This window comes from Xiphophorus hellerii, chromosome 19 (genome assembly GCF_003331165.1).
Source record: "Xiphophorus hellerii strain 12219 chromosome 19, Xiphophorus_hellerii-4.1, whole genome shotgun sequence".
NCBI classification, from domain to species: domain Eukaryota; kingdom Metazoa; phylum Chordata; class Actinopteri; order Cyprinodontiformes; family Poeciliidae; genus Xiphophorus; species Xiphophorus hellerii.
The window spans coordinates 21,331,612-21,353,748 of NC_045690.1; the positions used below are offsets into that span (position 1 = coordinate 21,331,612).

Sequence of the window (22,137 nt, forward strand, 5' to 3'; positions counted from 1 at the left end):
CATGTCCGGCTGGACAACCACTTCTCATCCACCATCATCATAAACACCAGAGTACCACAAGGCTGTGTGATGAGTCCCTTCCTCTACTCCCTCTTCACCTACGACTGCAGACCTGTCCATGGCTCTAACGCCATCATCAAGTTCGCAGACGACACCACGGTGATCGGCCTCATCAGAGATAATGACGAGGCCGCTTACAGGGAGGAGGTAGACCGTCTGGATGAGTGGTGCGACAAAAACAACCTGCAGCTGAACACCGAGAAGACCAAGGAGCTAAATCTGGACTTCAGGAGGAACGCTGACCCACATCCACCCATCCACATTAAGGGGACAGTGGTGGAGCGTGTGGACACCTTTAAGTTCCTGGGAGTCCACATCTCCGAGGACCTGACTTGGACGACCAGCTGCTCCAAACTCATTAAGAAGGCGCATCAGCGCCTCTTCTTCATGAGGACCCTGAGGAAGAACCACCTGTCCTCAGAGATCCTCACGAACTTCTACCGCTGCACCATTGAGAGCATCAGGAGATTTTAGATTTGTATAATTTGCGCAACACCACAGTATTTATGTGTTTTATTGATGCTTCTAAAGCATTTGATCGCGTGAATCATCAAAAATTGTTCTGCAAGTTAGAAAGCAGAGGTGTACCCAAATATCTAATTAGAATAATGGTCTATTGGTATGGTCATCAACTAATGTATGTCAAATGGGGTAACTCATTGTCTGACTCGTTTAATGTTGGTAACGGAGTAAGGCAGGGAAGTATATTGTCCCCTTACCTTTTTAACATCTATATGGATGAACTATCAAAGCGCCTGAATTGTTGTAAAACAGGCTGTGTAGTTGGTGACCGCACAATCAATCACATAATGTATGCGGATGATTTGGTAATCTTATGCCCATATAGTGCTGGCCTTCAACAATTACTAAGGGTCTGCTCCCAATATGGATGTGATTTTGATGTCAAATATAACGCTAAGAAAAGCAATGTCATGATTGTTAGAAGTAGAGCAGATAAGCATCTGATAACCCCTGACTTCTCTTTATCTGGCATTGTCCTCAATATATACAATGAAATTAAATATCTGGGACATTACATAACTGATGACCTATCTGATGATCGTGACATTTGTAGGCAGTATTGCATGATGTATGCACAGGCTAATATTTTGATCAGAAAGTTTGGTATGTGTTCATCCTCTGTGAAGGTAGCTCTTTTTAAAGTTTTTTGTACTTCATTTTACACAGCCCATCTATGGCGAAGATATAAAAAAAGTAGCCTGCACAAACTTTATGTGGCATACAATGATGGCCTGAGGCTCCTACTCAAAGTGCCTAGATGGAGCAGTGCCAGCCACATGTTTGCACATAACGCTGTTCCCACATGTGCAGCTGCGCTCAGGAATCTCATGTATAAATGTATGTGTAGATTACCCGTGTCATACAATAATATAATAGCAATTTTAGTAAACCCTGTTTTTAGTACAGCGAGATTTTTCTCAAGATTGTGGAAACATTGGCGTCATCATTTATTTGTGGCTCAGTGACTGTCATGTTTCTTTTTGGGTTTTTTTTTTTGGTTTTTTTCTTTTTGTTTTACTATGGACCTCTTTTGTGTCTGAAATAAAGATTGATTGATTGATCATCCTCACCAACTGTATTACAGCTTGGTACGGGAACTGCTCTGTCTCCGACCGACAGGCGCTGCAGAGGGTGGTGAAAACTGCCCAGTATATCGCCGAGGCAACGCTCCCTGCCATCAAGGACATCTACAGGAAGCGGTGTTTGAAAAGGGCCGGGAAAATCACAAAGGACTCCACTCACCCAGCACACACACTCTTTTCCCTCCTGGCCTCTGGGAGGCGTTACAGAAGCCTACGGACCAGAACCACCAGGCACCGGAGCAGCTTCTTCCCCACAGCTGTCACGCTTTTGAACGCCTCCTGACATAAAACATAAACTATAAGGACTGTACTCCCCTATCCTCTCATACAACAATAACACATGGACTATCCTCACACACACACACATCACGGACTGTTTTCTTCACACACACATACAACCTGTAAATTTTATCTGCCATTATTTATCTATAATCCATTCCCTAACATTCTTGTATAATCTGTATAATCTGTGCATATAGCTCCCATATTTATATTTATATTTATACACAATATCTATATCTCTTGCTATAACCCCTTATAGTCCATACATACACAGTCTTGTACATCCGTAAATAAATATTTATATCTCGTAGAGCACTTCTGGATAGATGCAAACTACATCTCGTTGCTTGTACTTGTGACAGTGCAATGACAATAAAGTTGAATTCTATTCTATTCTACAGGACATTAGTTTTAACTCTTCAAAACGGTTGCTTTAAATCATGAGAGGCGTAAACGAAATAACTATACTTTAAAAAGTGGTTTGCTTACATATTTTAATTGTATCGCTAGTGTTTGTTTTTCATCTTTAGGGAAGTAATCCATAATCTACAGTAGATATTCAGCATACGCAGCTATTCATTACATACAGTTTAACATGGCAGGTGAAAATAAGATGGATCAACAAACAGCCACTCACTGCAGTATAGAGGTTACTATTCACCACTTCACTGTTGGGACAAATGGGACCATTTCTTTTATCACATATGATAGTCAAATTGGGGGGAAATATAGTAGAAAGTAATAAGGTACACTGGATGGACATTTTTCTGCAGAATCACTCCTTGTAATCCCACCCTGTCCTCTGAGCCAGAGAGCTTTTACTACCAGCCAGCGCTGCATATCCCTATAGACAAGCATATGACGGGTGTTTAGTGCTCCGCTTACTTGGAGCAGTGCTTCTGGTATGAACAAATGTTTGACACTACTAGCTTTCTTTAGCTATCTATCGGCATATTGTCGCCTGTTTGGTTAAATAATCTCACCGGATTTCTCGCCTGTTTCTGGCATTTTTACTTCTGACCTGGAAGCCATTTTATGTTGGAATTTTGAGTGCTGAGATTTCACTACAACCCCGACCCTTTTCCAATATGGCTGTTACGTCACATGTATAAAACATAGTGAAGGTTGTAGCAACAAGCACTTTATCTTTGGTATGATACATCTAACTGTGAACATGTTCCTTCGTTGTTTGTGCAGTTTTATCAGCTTATGTCGCTAATATTAGTTAGCCTATTCGCTGAACAATTAGGAAATCATGACAGATTTCCAACTTGATCATAAGTGGAATCTAATCCTACTTCTTCACACAGCTATAACAGTTAGTTACCATGGAGACTGAACAGAATTTTTTTTGCTGACCAAGCAGTCACAATGACGCATTTCGTGCGTCGCTTCAAGTTCGACGTGTGAGCACCTTGAGTGCAGATGCTGGATATTTTGTTCTATGAACCCTTAGCTTTTTCTTTATCTTGAATATGTTTATCTGTATTTGTTTTTTCTTGAGGCAGAACATATGAGGCATAACTCTGTCGTTATACAGTGTGTCTGCGAATAAAGTTTAAAAAAACAACATCCGCCCCCTCTCCCTCCCCCGCACCCAACAGACTTCTTGTGGCTTTGACGTGAAGCTGTGATGTCACTCATCCTGTCTGTGACATCACAGGCGCCTGTCTTTGTATTCCCAGATTCCACAGAGAAATTCATTTGCAGTCTTCAATCGCACACAGAAATCAACGATGGCCGGACATAATTTATTGCTGGAGAAAGTGGACATTTTGGAGAAGAGCTGCTGGAAGCTTGCAGAAGACAACAAGCAGCTTCAGAAAACTGTTGAACATCTGAGGCAGAAAATTGAGAAACTGTCTCGCAAAAAAACATACAACAGATGGCAGACAGAAAATGAGAGGCTGGCCAATACAAATGATTACCTGAAACAGCAATTCAGCACTTTGAATAATGAATTGGACGAGGCTAAAGGGACAATAAAACAGCTACAATTAGATAACGACGCCATGACAAAACATAATTTGATGGTAGGTTGGAGAACATGTACAATTGAGACAAAGTTTAAGGATTCAATGAAGGAAAAATTACAAAAATTGGACTGGCTTGAGAGGGAGAACAACGAGCTCAATCAAGAAATTGTTAGCTTGAAATTAAAGATGGACAGAGTTAAAACCAGGGAAGAAAATTCAAAGGCCGAGCCACAAAATGAGGAAAAGATGGAGAAAACAACAAAACAGTCCCCAGAACAGGAAATTCAAGAAGAGAAACCTACAATATTACAGACAATTGGGAGAACTTTCATAAACATGTACAAATCTGGGACTTTGAGATATTGGGTGCCACCCTGGATATTTTAATTTTGACATAGCATTTCTAAATAACGACCCCCAAAGATGTGTGTCTGTGTTCAGGTAATTTAAACCTAACATAAATTGGTCCTTCGACGCCGGAGTCCGATACGCCTGCGGTTTCCAGCGGGAGGGACGGACATCAGAAGCAGGCTCCTAGGAGTCTCACAGATCCTTTCCAGGACTGTGTCTCCGATCCGCCTGCTGGAAACTATCCGTCGGACAGTCGAACCTCGGATTCAGGAAGAGCAGTGTGGTTTTCGTCCTGGTCGTGGAACACTGGACCAGCTCTACACCCTCGGCAGGGTCCTGGAGGGTGCACGGGAGTTCGCCCAACCAGTCTACATGTGTTTTGTGGACTTGGAGAAGGCGTTCGACCGCGTCCCTCGGGGAGCCCTGTGGGGGGTTCTCCGGGAGTATGGGGTACCGGGCCCTTTGATACGGGCTGTCGGGTCCCTGTATGACCGATGTCAGAGTCTGGTCCGCATTGCCGGCAGTAAGTCGGGCTCGTTTCCGGTGAGAGTTGGACTCCGCCAGGGCTGCCCTTTGTCACCGATTCTGTTCATTACTTTCATGGACAGAATTTCGAGGCGCAGCCAAGGTGTTGAGGGGATCCGATTTGGTGGCCTTAGGATCGCATCTCTGCTTTTTGCGGACGATGTGGTCCTTTTGGCTTCATCAGGTCGTGATCTGCAGCTCTCGCTGGAGCGGTTCGCAGCCGAGTGTGAAGCGGCCGGGATGAGGATCAGTGCCTCCAAATCCGAGGCCATGGTCTTGAGCCGGAAAAGGGTAGAGTGCCTTCTCCGGGTCAGGGGATTTGTCCTGCCCCAAGTGGAGGAGTTCAAGTATCTCGGGATCTTGTTCACGAATGGGGGAAGAAGGGAGCGGGAGATCGACAGGCGGATTGGCGCAGCGTCTGCAGTCAAGCGGGCGCTGCACCGGTCCGTCGTGGTGAAGAGAGAGCTGAGCCAAAAAGCGAAGCTCTCGATTTACCAGTCGATCTACGTTCCCACCCTCATCTATGGTCATGAGCTTTGGGTCGTGACCGAAAGAACGAGATCGCGGATACAAGCGGCCGAAATGGGTTTTCTCCGCAGGGTGGCTGGGCTCTCCCTTAGAGATAGGGTGAGAAGCTCAGTCATCCGGGAGGGACTCAGAGTAGAGCCGCTGCTCCTTCACATCCAGAGGAGCCAGTTGAGGCTCGGGCATCTGGTCAGGATGCCTCCTGGACGCCTCCCTGGTGAGGTGCTCCGGGCACGTCCCACCGGGAGGAGGCCCCGGGGAAGACCCAGGACACGCTGGAGGGACGATGTCTCTCGGCTGGCCTGGGAACGCCTCGGGATTCCCCCGGAATAGCTGGAAGAAGTGGCCGGGGAGAGGGAAGTCTGGGCCTCCCTTCTGACGCTGCTACCCCCGCGACCCGACCCCGGATAAAGCGGAAGAAGATGGATGGATGGATAAATTCCTCCTTCGAAGCCGGAGTCCGATACGCCTGCGGTTTCCAGCGGGAGGGACGGACATCAGAAGACCGTGGCCACGGCAGACCCCTAGGAGTCTCAGATCTTTTCCAGGACTGTGTCTCCGACCCGCCTGCTGGAAACCAACGGCTGACGGGACGTCCGTGAAGGGGGGACAAGTGAGTAGCGTTTAAATTAAAAAGTGAGCGAACGATGGAGGGTCTTTGGGGTGTAAAGCCCCATGAATCCTAGGCACTGATAGGTAACAGAAGGACTGAAAAATCCGTAACAGAAGGACGGCGGAGTCCGCGTAAACTGAAAAACCCGTAATACCAAGTGTGTGTGTGAATGTGAGAGTACTTGGAGTAATTTAAATACCACTGGGTATTTGTCCTCATACCAAACGGCAGGAGTGCAAACGGTGAACCTCTGGTGGATGCACGTAGGCAAGAATTTCCCACCTGAAAAGGTTGAAGAGGGAATTACCACAACAGGGGATTGATCACCGTCCTGCTAAGAATTTATCCAGTCTTTTAGAGTCCACCCTATGTGTTTTTAAGACTGGAACGAAATTGACTAAATTGCTCAAAATGGGAAAAGGGAATAGCAAATTAACACCGAAAGATAAACTCCAGTGTAAGGACTGGAAGTTTATGGAAAGACAAAACCCTAACTCAGTAAAGAATTTAAATAAATTGATAGAAAAATATAACTTTCAGGGCCAATTAAACACTCAAAAAAAAGAACTGACTGAGTTATAGGATGAAGTACGACAGAAAACAAAAATCATATCAGAAAAAGATGAGTAGTGAAGGAATGGGTGAGTTAGAAAAGTGGATGGAGGAGCTAAAAAGAGAGAAGAAGGCAATCAGAAAAGTTAGGATAAAACAGGAGAGCAAGAAGAGTGAAGCAGATCAGGCAGCAGAGCAGCGAGGAGCTCAGGGAGGAGTTATAAGAAAAAAGCAACCAAATACAGAAAGGAAATTTAAAAAGAAGGTTTTGAAGATATAGAGTATATGTCAGGATCTGTGTTTTTCTGTGTTTATTTAGAGTTTTCTGTGTCCTTAAGTCTCTTCGTTGTCCTGTCCTCCCCTTTATTGTTCCCAGGTGTGTCTCGTCTCTGTGATTACCCTCCCGTGTATTTAACTCCACCTGTGTTCCTTGTTCCTCGTCAATGTTTTGTCAATGCGTCTCTGTGCGAGCTGCCTGTTGTTTTGGACTGTGTTTTCGACATTAAATCATCATTTTCATCATACCTGGGTCCGCTGCGTCTGCCTCACCACCTCAACACACCACCTCATGACAGTATAGATAAATAAATAAATGACTAAGTAGATAGATAAACAAAATGAAAAAAAATTAATTATCTAAAAGCTGGAAAGAAAAGTAGGTATAGTTAAAGAAGGCAAGGTGTAAGTGAGTTAAAGAGGATGAAAGGATGATTTGAAAATTAGAATGATAATTGTGTTTAAGGTTCATAGCAGTTTGAAAGAACGTAATGACTGAAAATAGAAAATAGATCTTAGAGAGAAACAGCTAAAAATGCTTTGCATGATCCTAAGGATGTTTATGAAATACGAGTAATAATTATATAGAATTGAGAACTTAAAATATTAGATAAGAATGTTAATTATTCCTCCTAGGCTGAGAAGGTCGTAGAAAAATGGAATAAATTACAAATGAGTTACAGTGGGAGCATTTTATTGGAATGAGAATCAAGATAGAGAAATATTATTAAATCTATAGGATTTATTGATTACTGATTCAGTGAAACTAGATGAAACTCTCTTGGTAAATAGAAATTGATCAAACAAAGGAAGTTTTGGTGAATTTATGAGATTTGTGGTAAAAGGATACTTTAGCTTAATTTGAAACATTTAGCTGAAGAAGGCCACAAAGTTAGCAAGAACAAACTCCAAAGAAGAGGTGAAATATTTAGGACACAGATGATTGAAAGGTCATTTTATGACCTCAGTGTTGGTTCAACAGCATGGAGATAAAATGAAAAGAAATAGGAGAGAATGTTGCAAATAAAAATAAGAAAATAAAAATAAGCAGACAAAAGCAACAGGTTTGTTAAGACCAGACAACAAAGTGCAATTAAGACATATTCTATGGTAAGAATGTTAAGATGAAAAGAACAATGAGACTCCAGCAAAGGAGCTGGAACCGTAGAAACCCAGACAACAGCTCAGCAGGAAAGAACAGGCAGCTGTAATGCAAATCATTCTGTCTCCCATCATTTAAAGTACCTCCTGACAAAATATCAGAATATAAGTTACAATTTTAGTAGTGGAACAACAAAAGGTACAAAAATTAAAATTAGATGAAACTAAAACATATCTCATGATACAAGTGCCAAATCCTAATGAAGCAGTAGAAGAATCAGGAGTTTCTCCTGAAATCCTCATCATCTCTCTTTCCTGCCATAAGATCATCCTCCTCCAAGAGGTGAGAGGAAGTTCATGAAAGGAGGGAGTGAGGATTGTTTTGTTGTCTATCTGACAGTAGAGAAGTCATGATCATCACATAAGGCAGGATTTTGATGTAGTTTTAGTTTTCTAAATTCAGAGAACAGTTTTCTCTTTAGAGTGGCTTGTTTAAGTAAGCAACTGATTTATGAGTAATGAAATAATATGGGAAGTTTTAAACGTTTCACAACTGCAAGGAAAATAATAATTTGGTATTGTGATGCCTTGAGTGGACGTCCAGAGAGGTTGACAAGCAAGTGTTAAGGTGCCAACCTGAACATTATCCAGCTGAATACCTCAATTTAGGCTTTGATGAGAAAAGAGCAGCTCTCTTCTCATCAAAGCCTAAATTGAGGTCTTCAGCTGGACATTAGAGAAGATCTCTGAGGTTGTTCTGGTCACCTCTGAATCCTGGGAAGAAGCTAAAGATTAGGAAACCGTGAAGTGAATCTGTAAACATTTAAGTTCTGCAATGAGCTAACACATTATGTTATGGAATTCCACCAACTATAAATCATTAAAGATTAGAAACGAATGATGGGGTTTTAGGGATATAATATGGACTGTTTTGGGAAAATAGAGTCATCTTGACAGTTTAGACCAGGGGTGTCAAACTCATTTTGGTTTAGGGGCCGCATGCAGGTTAATCTGATCTAAAGGGGGCCACATAAGTAAACTCATTGCAAGATTAAATAGAACTAATAAAAGTGGACTTGTTGATTTTTATATTAAACAAATTTCACTTTTACAAAATATATTATGAAAAAGCTCAGAGTTTTTAAGAAAAGCATGTGCAATTTCAACACTACTTTTACATTTATTTAAGTGCATTATGCACAAGAACTGATCACAGTGATTGTACAATGTTGCAAAACATTTATTCACAGTTTTTGGAACTTAAAAACACTGTCCTGCATGACATAATACATCAAACAGATAAAAATTAATAAATGATTTAAAATCAATTTTCCACATCTGGGAATCAATTTGAACAAATTGTCTGGCTTCACACATTTGAAATCTTAAGTGTCAGCTGCTTTAAACAGATATTTGATTAAGTACATTTGTCACCTTTCTTGTTGATGCATAAAATGTATACATATAGAAAAACTTACATACATAACATGTGTTGCATGCATGACAAATATTTTACTCAACAAAACTCTTTTGTTGTAAAACTGTTACTGACTAGCACTAACTTTAACAGAATTAATTCAGCAAATATTCAAAGCTGTAATTTTTAATAGAGCAACGTTGACAGTAACATTCCATAGGATTTGGTTTGACTCAGTTTTTGCCCCTGAAACTTGGCATCTTTTAGCCTGGACAAGTACATCATCTGTTAAAGTGCTTGTATTTTTCGCCATGCTGAGTTTCATAGTGGCGCCGAATATTGTATTTCTTAAGCACCGAAACCTGCTGCAGGCACACAAGGCACACGGGTTTTCCATTCACCTCCGTGAACAAATAAGAAGAAGTCCATTTTTCTTGAAAAATCCGACACTCTGTGTCTACCTTTCTCTTTTTGGACAAAGACATTTCGTTGATGAGGTTGCCAGGACCAAAGTAAGAATAAAACTAAACATTTTCCTCTGGCGAGATCTTGCATAGATTTCTTCTCGTCCTTCATTGTACATTAAATGGCCATTGTTGACAAACCACGACAATAATCTGGATTAGCATAGTAACAGCTAATCCGACCAGACATAGTAATCCTTGAAGAGATTATGTCCATGTATGAGAACCTGAAAGGCAGTTAGAGCTGAACATATACGATCGAAAATGAAATATTTTAAGGTCAAAAATAACTACTTTCTAGTTTGTTTTTTTTCCCCCACTGCAATGATTATGATCACCACAGGGTGGCAGCACTCGATTGCGTTAATGTGTGAGCAACCTTGACGGCTTTCCAAATGAGCTGTTCTGTTTACACTATCACAAAGTCATTTGAGGCAGGAAATGTTTTTGAAACGAAGAGATTTGGTTGATGAAAACTGATCCAAGTAAATAGAAAAAAATAAAGAAATAAAAGTTAAAACTTCTTCCCCAGGACATTAGTTTTAACCCTTCAAAACGGTTGTTTAAATCATGAGAGGCATAAACGAAATAACTATACTTTAAAAGGTGGTTTGCTTACATATTTTAATTGTATCTCTAGTGTTTGTTTTTCAGCTTTAGGGAAGTAATCCATAATCTACAGTAGATATCCCTTTAACAACCACACCAAGAAAAAAACCTGTGAAAAATTTTTTCTTTGCATTTCTTTTACCCTAGGGTGGCTCATATACACAATCAAAATTTTTTTTTTCAACAGACCCTGTGGTTTTCAAAATATTGATCTCTACCAAACAGTTGAGATGTCACTTAATGGTTTAAGTATATGATGTAATAAAAAATTCCAAGTACAGTAGATAAATTAAAATAAAATGCTAATTTCTAAAGAAATAAACAACAAAAAATGTCTGGGGCATTGGATACAGTTTATTTCTGTCAAAATGCCACAAAACACTGGTTTTAATTTCAACCAAGGAAAACATTGCGTCGAACAAGGAAATATTGCATTTTTAATTTTCCAATCTTGACTGTATCTGTAATAAAGTGCAACAGCACAAAATTCTCACATTCAATCCACTTCTGATTATAGGTAACAGTGCAAAACATTCATTTTTACACTCAAAAGGAAAAGAAAATACTGCAGAACAATAGAAACATTTGTTGCTTTTATATCTCAGCACACCCTTTCTGTTTTGGTGCAACAGCATGTATTTTGGGACACAAGTGTCACGTATCTGGAGGATTGATTGAACTAGTGTTACTTTTTTTCATTTAAACTTTGAAAAAACATGACAAACACAGAAAAACATAACCAAACATAATAATACATTTCCAACCTCATCTATGTGTTTGCAAAACAGCATTCTTTTTGTGCATTAGATGCACTTTACCTCTGGTGATAGAACTTAAAGCATGCCTGGTTTGCATTCAAACACAGGAAGACATTACATTTCTCACATTTCCACCTGGAAACTCCCTTTGGACACAGATTGCATCTCCCTCGCTTTTCACAGTGAAGAGGCCAGTGTCCCACGTTGTCGTAGCGCGCATCTGTTTGTGGTTTTGGTCGTGATGGTCTTGGGATGTAGCCTGTCTTCTCTGGTGGTGGAGAGCTGGAAGATGGTCGGCCAACTTTGGATGCTGGCTTATTGAACTGGTTCAAACTGTGGGCAACTGCGAGGCGGAACCGTTTGAGAGACATGGGTTTCTCATTCAGGAGGCCACTGTCCCTTTTGTAGAGTAGCCAGGAATTTGCAATGCAGAGGTCCAGGATGTATCCAAACAGGGGAAAATACCATCTCCTTGACTTGGCCGGGGTCTTGTACAGGTGTACTAGCATGTCAGACAGATCGATTCCTCCCATATGCTCATTGTAGGCAGAGATGAGTGATGGGCATGGGATGGTGATCTTTGCACGGGACTCTTTGCTCCAGCGTTTCACTGTTGAAAAGGGCATGATCCCATAGGCATTACTAAGCAAGTTGACACATTTGTTATCGAACCACTTCACTGCAAGAACCCCTTCAGCAGCCCTAAAGTCACAGGCCCCACGCCCCCTTTTAATCAGGTCTTTGTCTGTCATCAATGGAGCTCCACCAGTGCGGTTCGGTCGTACGGTGCCGATGCACTTGACACCAAGGGCAGTGTGCAGGTACTGAACCAAGTTGAAACTTGTAAAGAAGTTGTCACAAAAGACAACAGACATCTGGGGCTCTTTTATGGTTTTGCAGAGCGTTGTCACCACTTTTGCTCCCAGAGGCAGGGCCTGCTCCTCTTCACTGAGAGCAACATTGAAGAACGTGGATGCCCCTTGATAAAGCAGCAGGTCGTGGATGATGCCGGATGAACTTGCTCGACAGAATAATTTAAAGCCCCACTTGTCTGGCTTGTTGGCAATGTACTGGCGGAGGGTACCAGCTCTTGTGCCTTTATATGCTACCATGACCTCATCGACACTGTGCTTGTGAGTGGATGGTATCAGGAGACACTGCTCACGAAGCATTTCAAAAAGGGGACGGATTTTGTAAAATCTGTCCAGACTCTCACTGCACTGCTGATTATCATTGAAATGAATGTATCGCCGTAACAGCTGGAATCTCCTCCTTGGCATGATGTCAGTGATCAGGTCGAAGCGTGATTCATGGTGCCAGTAGTCTTCCAGTGACGGGAAATTGAAAACACCCATAAAAAGAAGGATCGCTAGGAAATGCTCTATCTCTTCAGGACTAGTCTTGATTGGATCCCCCAACTCTTGAGCAGAGTACAAATTGGTGTGATGTGCGATATGTTCAATCATCTCATCAGTGAAGAGCATTTTGAAATACTGGAAGGGTGAGGGCACAGCTTCAGGGGGTTCAAATCTTGAATTAAGAACCTGGAACTCATCAATGTCTTCCTGCTTCCAGATTCTTCTTGTGCTTTTGTTGGGGCCTGGGGTGTAACTTGGGTCGGCGTTGTCATTTGGCTTCTCCAAGGGAACAGTTTTTAGTGTGTGTTTCCCTTTCCTTTTCTTTTTACGAGGTGGCTGTGTAGAAGATCTGCTTTTTGAGGGAGCCTCCTCTTCATCAAGGGATTCAAAAGAGCTGTCTCCAGTATCATCTGCTTGTGTGGGCTGATAATCAGGATCGTCTACTTGGTCATCATCACTCAGATCACAATCAGATTCTTGAGGATTTTCTGGTACAAGGGCGAGAAGAGTGCGTGGCCTCGCACCATAGAAGGATTTAGCATCCATCTAGTGGTGGTTGAAAAGTTAAAATTAGTTAGTAGTTGTGAAAATTATGATTTTCCCACATTTATTCTAAAATTTTACCAGATTTGCTAATATCAACTCAGAAAGTCATAAAAATTATTTTGTAAGATAATGTTATAATTATTCTTAGTGTATAAGACTGAAATAATACTTATTGTTTCATATTTACACCAATAGATGAAAATGACTTTTGATTTTATAGCAAAAAAATTAAATGTTAACTACGTTAGCTTAATTTGCAACATTTAACATAAAGTGACAAATAAACCGTTTGGTCAAACGTATTTTTAAAAAATTATTAGACCTTTAATTTAGCTTTTTAGGTGGTATCAATTAACATAATTCTGTTTAGTAAGGTCTATAACACTATTATATGCCAGAAAACTATTCCTACCTTTCAAAGTTTTACCACAACCAGTCGATATTTCTGACAGATTTTTGTGTTTCTGATTTCCTGGTTGGAGAGGGGAAGAAGAAGAATACTATATAAAGAAACAGTGCCCTCTAGGGGATTTCTTTAGCATATCGTACCGCAACCAAGTGGCAGAGATGGCTCAATAAGGTTAAGCTAAGTTAGGCTCTCCTCATATTGAGATATAGAGACCCAAAATATGCTAAACTATATGGTTGAGTGGGCAGTTAAAAGGATATTCAGCATATGCAGCTATTCATTATGTAACCCTGTCCGTGTGAGACGACACCTCGCTGTTCCTTAGACTCTGCGTTGTGTTTTCTTTAATGGTGGTTGTCGGAAGGAAACTTGAGGCTGAAATCGGACACACACGGCGGTTGAGATCGTGGTTCAGACCGTTTATTCGGACCAACCGACAGCGCAGCGGCTTCGCCTTCAGAGTTCACAGCAAGTACTGCGTGTCAATATAAGTCTGATTAACGCAGTTATTATTATTATTCTTTTTTGTTTAACAGATACAGCATATATTAAAAAAAGAAGAAAAAGACAAAACTATCTACTTGGACATTAAAACTAACATTTGGCTACATTGAGGAGCTGGCGGTCAGCGTTGCTTACCTTCAGAAATAACAGCAAATACTGACCGTTGTTCTGCCAGCGCACCGTAACAGACGCCAAGTACGGTGTTCTTCAACGGACACACTTTACCAACTTCCACAACTCAAAGAACAAATCTAACATTTTGGTGGCATCCGCTGACATATTTAAGCCACTGCCCTACAATTACATACAGTTTAACATGGCAGGTGAAAATAAGATGGATCAACAAACAGCCACTCACTGCAGTATAGAGGTTACTATTCACCACTTCACTGTTGGGACAAATGGGACCATTTCTTTTATCATATATGATAGTCAAATTGGGGGGAAATATAGTAGAAAGTAATAAGGTACACTGGATGGACATTTTTCTGCAGAATCACTCCTTGTAATCCCACCCTGTCCTCTGAGCCAGAGAGCTTTTACTACCAGCCAGCGCTGCATATCCCTATAGACAAGCATATGACGGGTGTTTAGTGCTCCGCTTACTTGGAGCAGTGCTTCTGGTATGAACAAATGTTTGACACTACTAGCTTTCTTTAGCTATCTATCGGCATATTGTCGCCTGTTTGGTTAAATAATCTCACCGGATTTCTCGCCTGTTTCTGGCATTTTTACTTCTGACCTGGAAGCCATTTTATGTTGGAATTTTGAGTGCTGAGATTTCACTACAACCCCGACCCTTTTCCAATATGGCTGTTACATCACATGTATAAAACATAGTGAAGGTTGTAGCAACAAGCACTTTATCTTTGGTATGATACATCTAACTGTGAACATGTTCCTTCGTTGTTTGTGCAGTTTTATCAGCTCATGTCGCTAATATTAGTTAGCCTATTCACTGAACAATTAGGAAATCATGACAGATTTCCAACTTGATCATAAGTGGAATCTAATCCTACTTCTTCACACAGCTATAACAGTTAGTTACCATGGAGACTGAACAGAATTTTTTTTGCTGACCAAGCAGTCACAATGACGCATTTCGTGCGTCGCTTCAAGTTCGACGCGTGAGCACCTTGAGTGCAGATGCTGGATATTTTGTTCTATGAACCCTTAGCTTTTTCTTTATCTTGAATATGTTTATCTGTATTTGTTTTTTCTTGAGGCAGAACAAATGAGGCATAACTCTGTCGTTATACAGTGTGTCTGCGAATAAAGTTTAAAAAAACACATCCGCCCCCTTTCCCTCCCCCGCACCCAACAGACTTCTTGTGGCTTTGACGTGAAGCTGTGATGTCACTCATCCTGTCTGTGACATCACAGGCGCCTGTCTTTGTATTCCCAGATTCCACAGAGAAATTCATTTGCAGTCTTCAATCGCACACAGAAATCAACGATGGCCGGACAAAATTTATTGCTGGAGAAAGTGGACATTTTGGAGAAGAGCTGCTGGAAGCTTAAGGAAGACAACAAGCAGCTTCAGAAAACTGTTGAACATCTGAGGCAGAAAATTGAGAAACTGTCTCGCAAAAAAACATACAACAGATGGCAGACAGAAAATGAGAGGCTGGCTAATACAAATGATTACCTGAAACAGCAATTCAGCACTTTGAATAATGAATTGGACGAGGCTAAAGGGACAATAAAACAGCTAAAATTAGATAACGACGCCATGACAAAACATAATTTGATGGTAGGTTGGAGAACATGTACAATCGAGACAAATTTTAAGAATTCAATGAAGGAAAAATTACAAAAATTGGACTGGCTTGAGAGGGAGAACAACGAGCTCAATCAAGAAATTGTTAGCTTGAAATTAAAGATGGACAGAGTTAAAACCAGGGAAGAAAGTTCAAAGGCTGAGGCACAAAATGAGGAAAAGATGGAGAAAACAACAAAACAATCCCCAGAACAGGAAATTCAAGAAGAGAAACCTACAATATTACAGACAATTGGGAGAACTTTCATAAACATGTACAATTCAGGGACTTTGAGATATTGGGTGCCACCCTGGATATTTTAATTTCGACATAACAATTCTAAATAACGACCCCCAAAGATGTGTGTCTGTGTTCAGGTAATTTAAACCTAACATAAATTGGTCCTTCGACGCCGGAGTCCGATACGCCTGCGGTTTCCAGCGGGAGGGACGGACATCAGAAGCAGGCTCCTAGGAGTCTCACAGATCCTTTCCAGGACTGTGTCTCCGACCCGCCTGCTGGAAACTATCCGTCGGATAGTCGAACCTCGGATTCAGGAAGAGCAGTGTGGTTTTCGTCCTGGTCGTGGAACACTGGACCAGCTCTACACCCTGCAGGGTCCTGGAGGGTGCACGGGAGTTCGCCCAACTAGTCTACATGTGTTTTGTGGACTTGGAGAAGGCGTTCGACCGTGTCCCTCGGGGAGCCCTGTGGGAGGTTCTCCGGGAGTATGGGGTACCGGGCCCTTTAATACGGGCTGTCAGGTCCCTGTATGACCGATGTCTGTCAGAGTCTGGTCCGCATTGCCGGCAGTAAGTCGGGCTCGTTTCCGGTGAGAGTTGGACTCCGCCAGGGCTGCCCTTTGTCACCGATTCTGTTCATTACTTTCATGGACAGAATTTCGAGGCGCAGCCAAGGTGTTGAGGGGATCCGATTTGGTGGCCTTAGGATCGCATCTCTGCTTTTTGCGGACGATGTGGTCCTTTTGGCTTCATCAGGTCGTGATCTGCAGCTCTCGCTGGAGCGGTTCACAGCCGAGTGTGAAGCGGCCGGGATGAGGATCAGTGCCTCCAAATCCGAGGCCATGGTCTTGAGCCGGAAAAGGGTAGAGTGCCTTCTCCGGGTCAGGGGGTTTGTCCTGCCCCAAGTGGAGGAGTTCAAGTATCTCGGGATCTTGTTCACGAATGGGGGAAGAAGGGAGCGGGAGATCGACAGGCGGATTGGCGCAGCGTCTGCAGTCAAGCGGGCGCTGCACCGGTCCGTCGTGGTGAAGAGAGAGCAGAGCCAAAAAGCGAAGCTCTCGATTTACCGGTCGATCTACGTTCCCACCCTCATCTATGGTCATGAGCTTTTGGTCGTGACCGAAAGAACGAGATCGTGGATACAAGCGGCTGAAATGGGTTTTCTCCGCAGGGTGTCTGGGCTCTCCCTTAGAGACAGGGTGAGAAGCTCAGTCATCCGGGAGGGACTCAGAGTAGAGTCGCTGCTCCTTCACATCGAGAGGAGCCAGTTGAGGCTCGGGCATCTGGTCAGGATGCCTCCTGGACGCCTCCCTGGTGAGGTGCTCCGGGCACGTCCCACCCGGAGGAGGCCCCGGGGAAGACCCAGGACACGCTGGAGGGACGATGTCTCTCGGCTGGCCTGGGAACGCCTCGGGATTCCCCCGGAAGAGCTGGAAGAAGAGGCCGGGGAGAGGGAAGTCTGGGCCTCCCTTCTGAAGCTGCTACCCCCGCAACCCGACCCCGGATAAAGCGGAAGAAGATGGATGGATGGATAAATTGCTCCTTCGAAGCCGGAGTCCGATACGCCTGCGGTTTCCAGCGGGAGGGACGGACATCAGAAGACCGTGGCCACGGCAGGCCCCTAGGAGTCTCAGATCTTTTCCAGGACTGTGTCTCCGACCCGCCTGCTGGAAACCAACGGCTGACGGGACGTCCGTGAAGGGGGGACAAGTGAGTAGCGTTTAAATTAAAAAGTGAGCGAACGATGGAGGGTCTTTGGGGTGTAAAACCCCATGAATCCTAGGCACTGATGGGTAACAGAAGGACTGAAAAATCCGTAACAGAAGGACGGCGGAGTCCGCGTAAACTGAAAAACCCGTAATACCAAGTGTGTGTGTGAATGTGAGAATACTTGGAGGAATTTAAATACCACTGGGTATTTGTCCTCATACCAAACGGCAGGAGTGCAAACGGTGAACCTCTGGTGGATGCATGTAGGCAAGAATTTCCCACCTGAAAAGGTTGAAGAGGGAATTACCACAACAGGGGATCACCGTCCTGCTAAGAATTTATCCAGTCTTTTAGAGTCCACCCTATGTGTTTTTAAGACTGGAACGAAATTGACTAAATTGCTCAAAATGGGAAAAGGGAATAGCAAATTAACACCGAAAGATAAACTCCAGTGTAAGGACTGGAAGTTTATGGAAAGACAAAACCCTAACTCAGTAAAGAATTTAAATAAATTGATAGAAAAATATAACTTTCAGGGCCAATTAAACACTCAAAAAAAAGAACTGACTGAGTTATAGGATGAAGTACGACAGAAAACAAAAATCAAATCAGAAAAAGATGAGTAGTGAAGGAATGGGTGAGTTAGAAAAGTGGATGGAGGAGCTAAAAAGAGAGAAGAAGGCAATCAGAAAAGTTAGGATAAAACAGGAGAGCAAAGAAGGATGAAGCAGATCAGGCAGCAGAGCAGCGAGGAGCTCAGGGAGGAGTTATAAGAAAAAAGCAACCAAATACAGAAAGGAAATTTTAAAAAGAAGGTTTTGAAGATATAGAGTATAGATAAATAAATGTCTAAGTAGATAGATAAACAAAATGAAAAAAAAATAATTATCTAAAAGCTGGAAAGAAAAGTAGGTATAGTTAAAGAAGGCAAGGTGTAAGTGAGTTAAAGAGGATGAAAGGATGATTTGAAAATTAGAATGATAATTGTGTTTAAGGTTCATAGCAGTTTGAAAGAACGTAATGATTGACAATAGAAAATAGATCTTAGAGAGAAACAGCTAAAAATGCTTTGCATGATCCTAAGGATGTTTATGAAATACGAGTAATAATTATATAGAATTGAGAACTTAAAATATTAGATAAGAATGTTAATTATTCCTCCTAGGCTGAGAAGGATGTAGAAAAATAGAATAAATTACAAATGAGTTACAGTGGGAGCATTTTATTGGAATGAGAATCAAGATAAAACAGAGAAGATCTTTAGAGAAACAGGCCCTAACTGGAAGAGGAATTGCCCAGATAACAACAAACTACAGCATGAAGCTGATTCTAGATATTTTCACAAACCGTCTTTTTAATAATGACCAAAATTTTGTTAAAATAGAGAAATATTATTAAATCTATAGGATTTATGATTCAGTGAAACTAGATGAAACTCTCTTGGTAAATAGAAATTGATCAAACAAAGGAAGTTTTGGTGAATTTATGAGATTTGTGGTAAAAGGATACTTTAGCTTAATTTGAAACATTTAGCTGAAGAAGGCCACAAAGTTAGCAAGAACAAACTCCAAATGTGCAAAGAAGAGGTGAAATATTTAGGACACAGACGATTGAAAGGTCATTTTATGACCTCAGTGTTGGTTCAACAGCATGGAGATAAAATGAAAAGAAATAGGAGAGAATGTTGCAAATAAAAATAAGAAAATAAAAATAAGCAGAGAAAAGCAACAGGTTTGTTAAGATCAGACAACAAAGTGCAATTAAGACATATTCTATGGTAAGAATGTTAAAACTTCTTCCAGGACTATTTTCCACCATACAGACTTGGATCAGTACGCCTCATCTGTACTGAACCATATTTCCACCACCATAGAACGTGTCACCACCTGCAAACGCATTACCATGTACCCCAACCAGAAACCCTGGATGAACCGAGACGTTCGTCTCCTGCTGAAGGCCCGCAACATCGCCTTCAGGTCAGGGGATGCACAGACTTACAGTGCAGCCAGGACTGAGCTGAAGAGGGGAATCAAGAAGGCCAAACACCACTACAAAAGGAAGGTGGAGGATCATTTTTCTAACTCCAACCCCCGATGTATGTGGCAAGGCCTTCAGATTCTCACAGACTACAAGAATCCCAATACCACCCCCGCTTCTACTGATGTCTCCTTCCTCAACGAACTTAACAACTTCTATGTTCGTTTTGAGAGAGGGAATACCACAACTGCAACCAAAGCAGCTACCACCCCAGGCCAACAGCCACTGACTTTCCTCCCCACTGACGTAGGAGCGGCTCTGAGCAGGATTAAATCCCACAAGGCTGCGGGTCCTGATGGCATACCTGGACGTGTCCTCAGAACGTGCTCTGGGGAGCTGGCAGGAGTGCTGACGGACATCTTCAACCTGTCCCTGGCCCGCGCTGTGGTACCGACCTGCTTCAAGTCTACCTCCATCGTCCCAATCCCCAAGAATCCCAACCCAACCAGACTCAATGACTACCGCCCGGTAGCCCTTACCCCCATCATTACCAAGTGCTTGGAGCGGCTGGTCCTAGCACACCTCAGATCCTGTCTCCCCCCCACACTAGACCCCCACCAATTTGCATACAGGCAGAACAGGAGCACAGAGGACGCAGTCTCTATAGTGCTGCACTCTGTCCTTTCTCACCTGGACAGTAAGAACACTTACGCCAGACTGCTGTTCTTAGATTTTAGTTCAGCATTCAACATTGTCATCCCATCACAACTCATTACCAAACTCACAGACCTCGGCATCAGTTCACTCATGTGTAACTGGTTGCTCGACTTCCTGACCAGTCGACCTCAACATGTCCGACTGGACAACCACTTCTCATCCACCATCATCATAAACACCGGAGTGCCACAAGGCTGTGTGATGAGTCCCTTCCTCTACTCCCTCTTCACCTACGACTGCAGACCTGTCCATGGCTCTAACGCCATCATCAAGTTTGCAGACAACACCCCTGCTGTGGAGGACATTGCTGCAAAAAAACGCCCTACGAACTCAAGGTAAACTAAAATCAGAAGGTATGAGGCCGCATTCATGCTAAACAAATGTATTAAATAGAAAACGTTACTCTGGTGAGACGGGCTAGCAGTGACACGAATATGTCACCAAATCCACCTGACATTCTCCAGCCAGTCTCCAACAAAATAATAAAAAGCACATTTAGTTGACCTTTCACTACACAACTGCGAATTTGTCTATCACATGACGTTTCTACAAGTTTCTAAAGATCTACAGTCTAGGTGAAAGCGGGTCTGGCAGCTGAGGCAGCCAGTCTTCTTTAGCAACCCACCGCCTAATCCTGTGTGGAGGGTTACTTTCACCAGCTGCCGTGCCTGAAACCTTGTAAAACACTGAGGTGGAGAGTTGGAAGGGTTTGTCTCCCCCCCCCCGATGAAATCTTGTTTAACCTTTGGCTCGGTTTATACGACAAACCTTCAAACATACCAAGCGGGCAGTTTGAGAAAACTTGTGTGGTGCAGCTGGCATTTAAAGCTCCCCAAAACTCGTAAAAGAGACCAGATTAAAATGATCAGGAGGCGAAAGGGCCAGTGATTCATCACCTTCTTATTCAGAGAACTTTCAATAAGTAATTAGCTTTCCCAATAAAAATCTACAGGGTTCCCTTGGTGGTTTGAATGAGGTTGAAAGAAACACCACCCATAATTCCTGATGAAAAAACAGCCACTCCCTATTTCTTTTGCCTCACTTTTTTCTGTCTGGACTTCAGAGTTTGTTCCTCTCTATGTTTGTCTTTTTTTATTTTTTTGTACATTTCCTTGACTTATACAACTTATACAACTCAAAAGTCACCATTGTTAAAAAAGAAAAAAGACGTTAATAACACGAATTGGTGCCAAAACGACACTAATTGGCTGGGAACTAGCCCCAGAACAAAGGCAGCCATCGTAAAATAGAAAATTTATTACAGTGGCAGTTTTATGTCACCCATTAGGCTGATACCAAGTGCTGTTTGTCTCCATAGCAGTTAAAGTTAAAGCCTCTCTCATTTGTAAGGAGCTGTTCTAAATGTCTGAGCTCACGTGCAATGTTTGATTAATTACATGAGTTAGGCAAAACACTCACAACGCACAAAAAGAAAAAAACTTTACTAGCATTTACGTTCAGGTTTAGTGTCCTACCATTATGGTCCCGCAGTCTGAGAGATTCGTCCTGATGCTAAAAACGAAGTTGGCCCCGATTTCCTCTCCTCTGCATTCTGGATCATTTAGATGCAAATCATCGACCTGAAAGACAAGTTCACGTTTTGCCATGGTCGCACTTGAAGAGGAAATGTTGGGACGGTTTTCCTTACATCAACTGGAGGCACCTTGTTGAGGAAAAAAGCACTTGGAATCATGACGTCCATGTGGTCATTGGTACAAAACACCGTTTCATTGAGCTCTGGTGTTTAAAAAATGGGGGGGGGGTGGGAGTTCAAACAAGAGGACACAAAAATCCCTTTAGA

The 22,137-nt window shown here is 42.4% G+C and overlaps 1 protein-coding gene across 1 annotated transcript in view; it reads right to left on the minus strand.

Moving 5' to 3' along the window:
• Window positions 1–22,137, minus strand: part of LOC116708985 (pancreatic secretory granule membrane major glycoprotein GP2) — a 31,133-nt gene that overhangs the window by 7,243 nt on the left and 1,753 nt on the right. Inside the window, exons 2-3 of the mRNA XM_032547178.1 lie at window positions 21,985–22,073; window positions 21,812–21,916 (exon numbers count right to left, since the gene is read on the minus strand). Coding sequence (XP_032403069.1) covers window positions 21,812–21,916; window positions 21,985–22,073 — 194 coding nt within the window. The remainder of the gene's footprint in view (window positions 1–21,811; window positions 21,917–21,984; window positions 22,074–22,137) is intronic.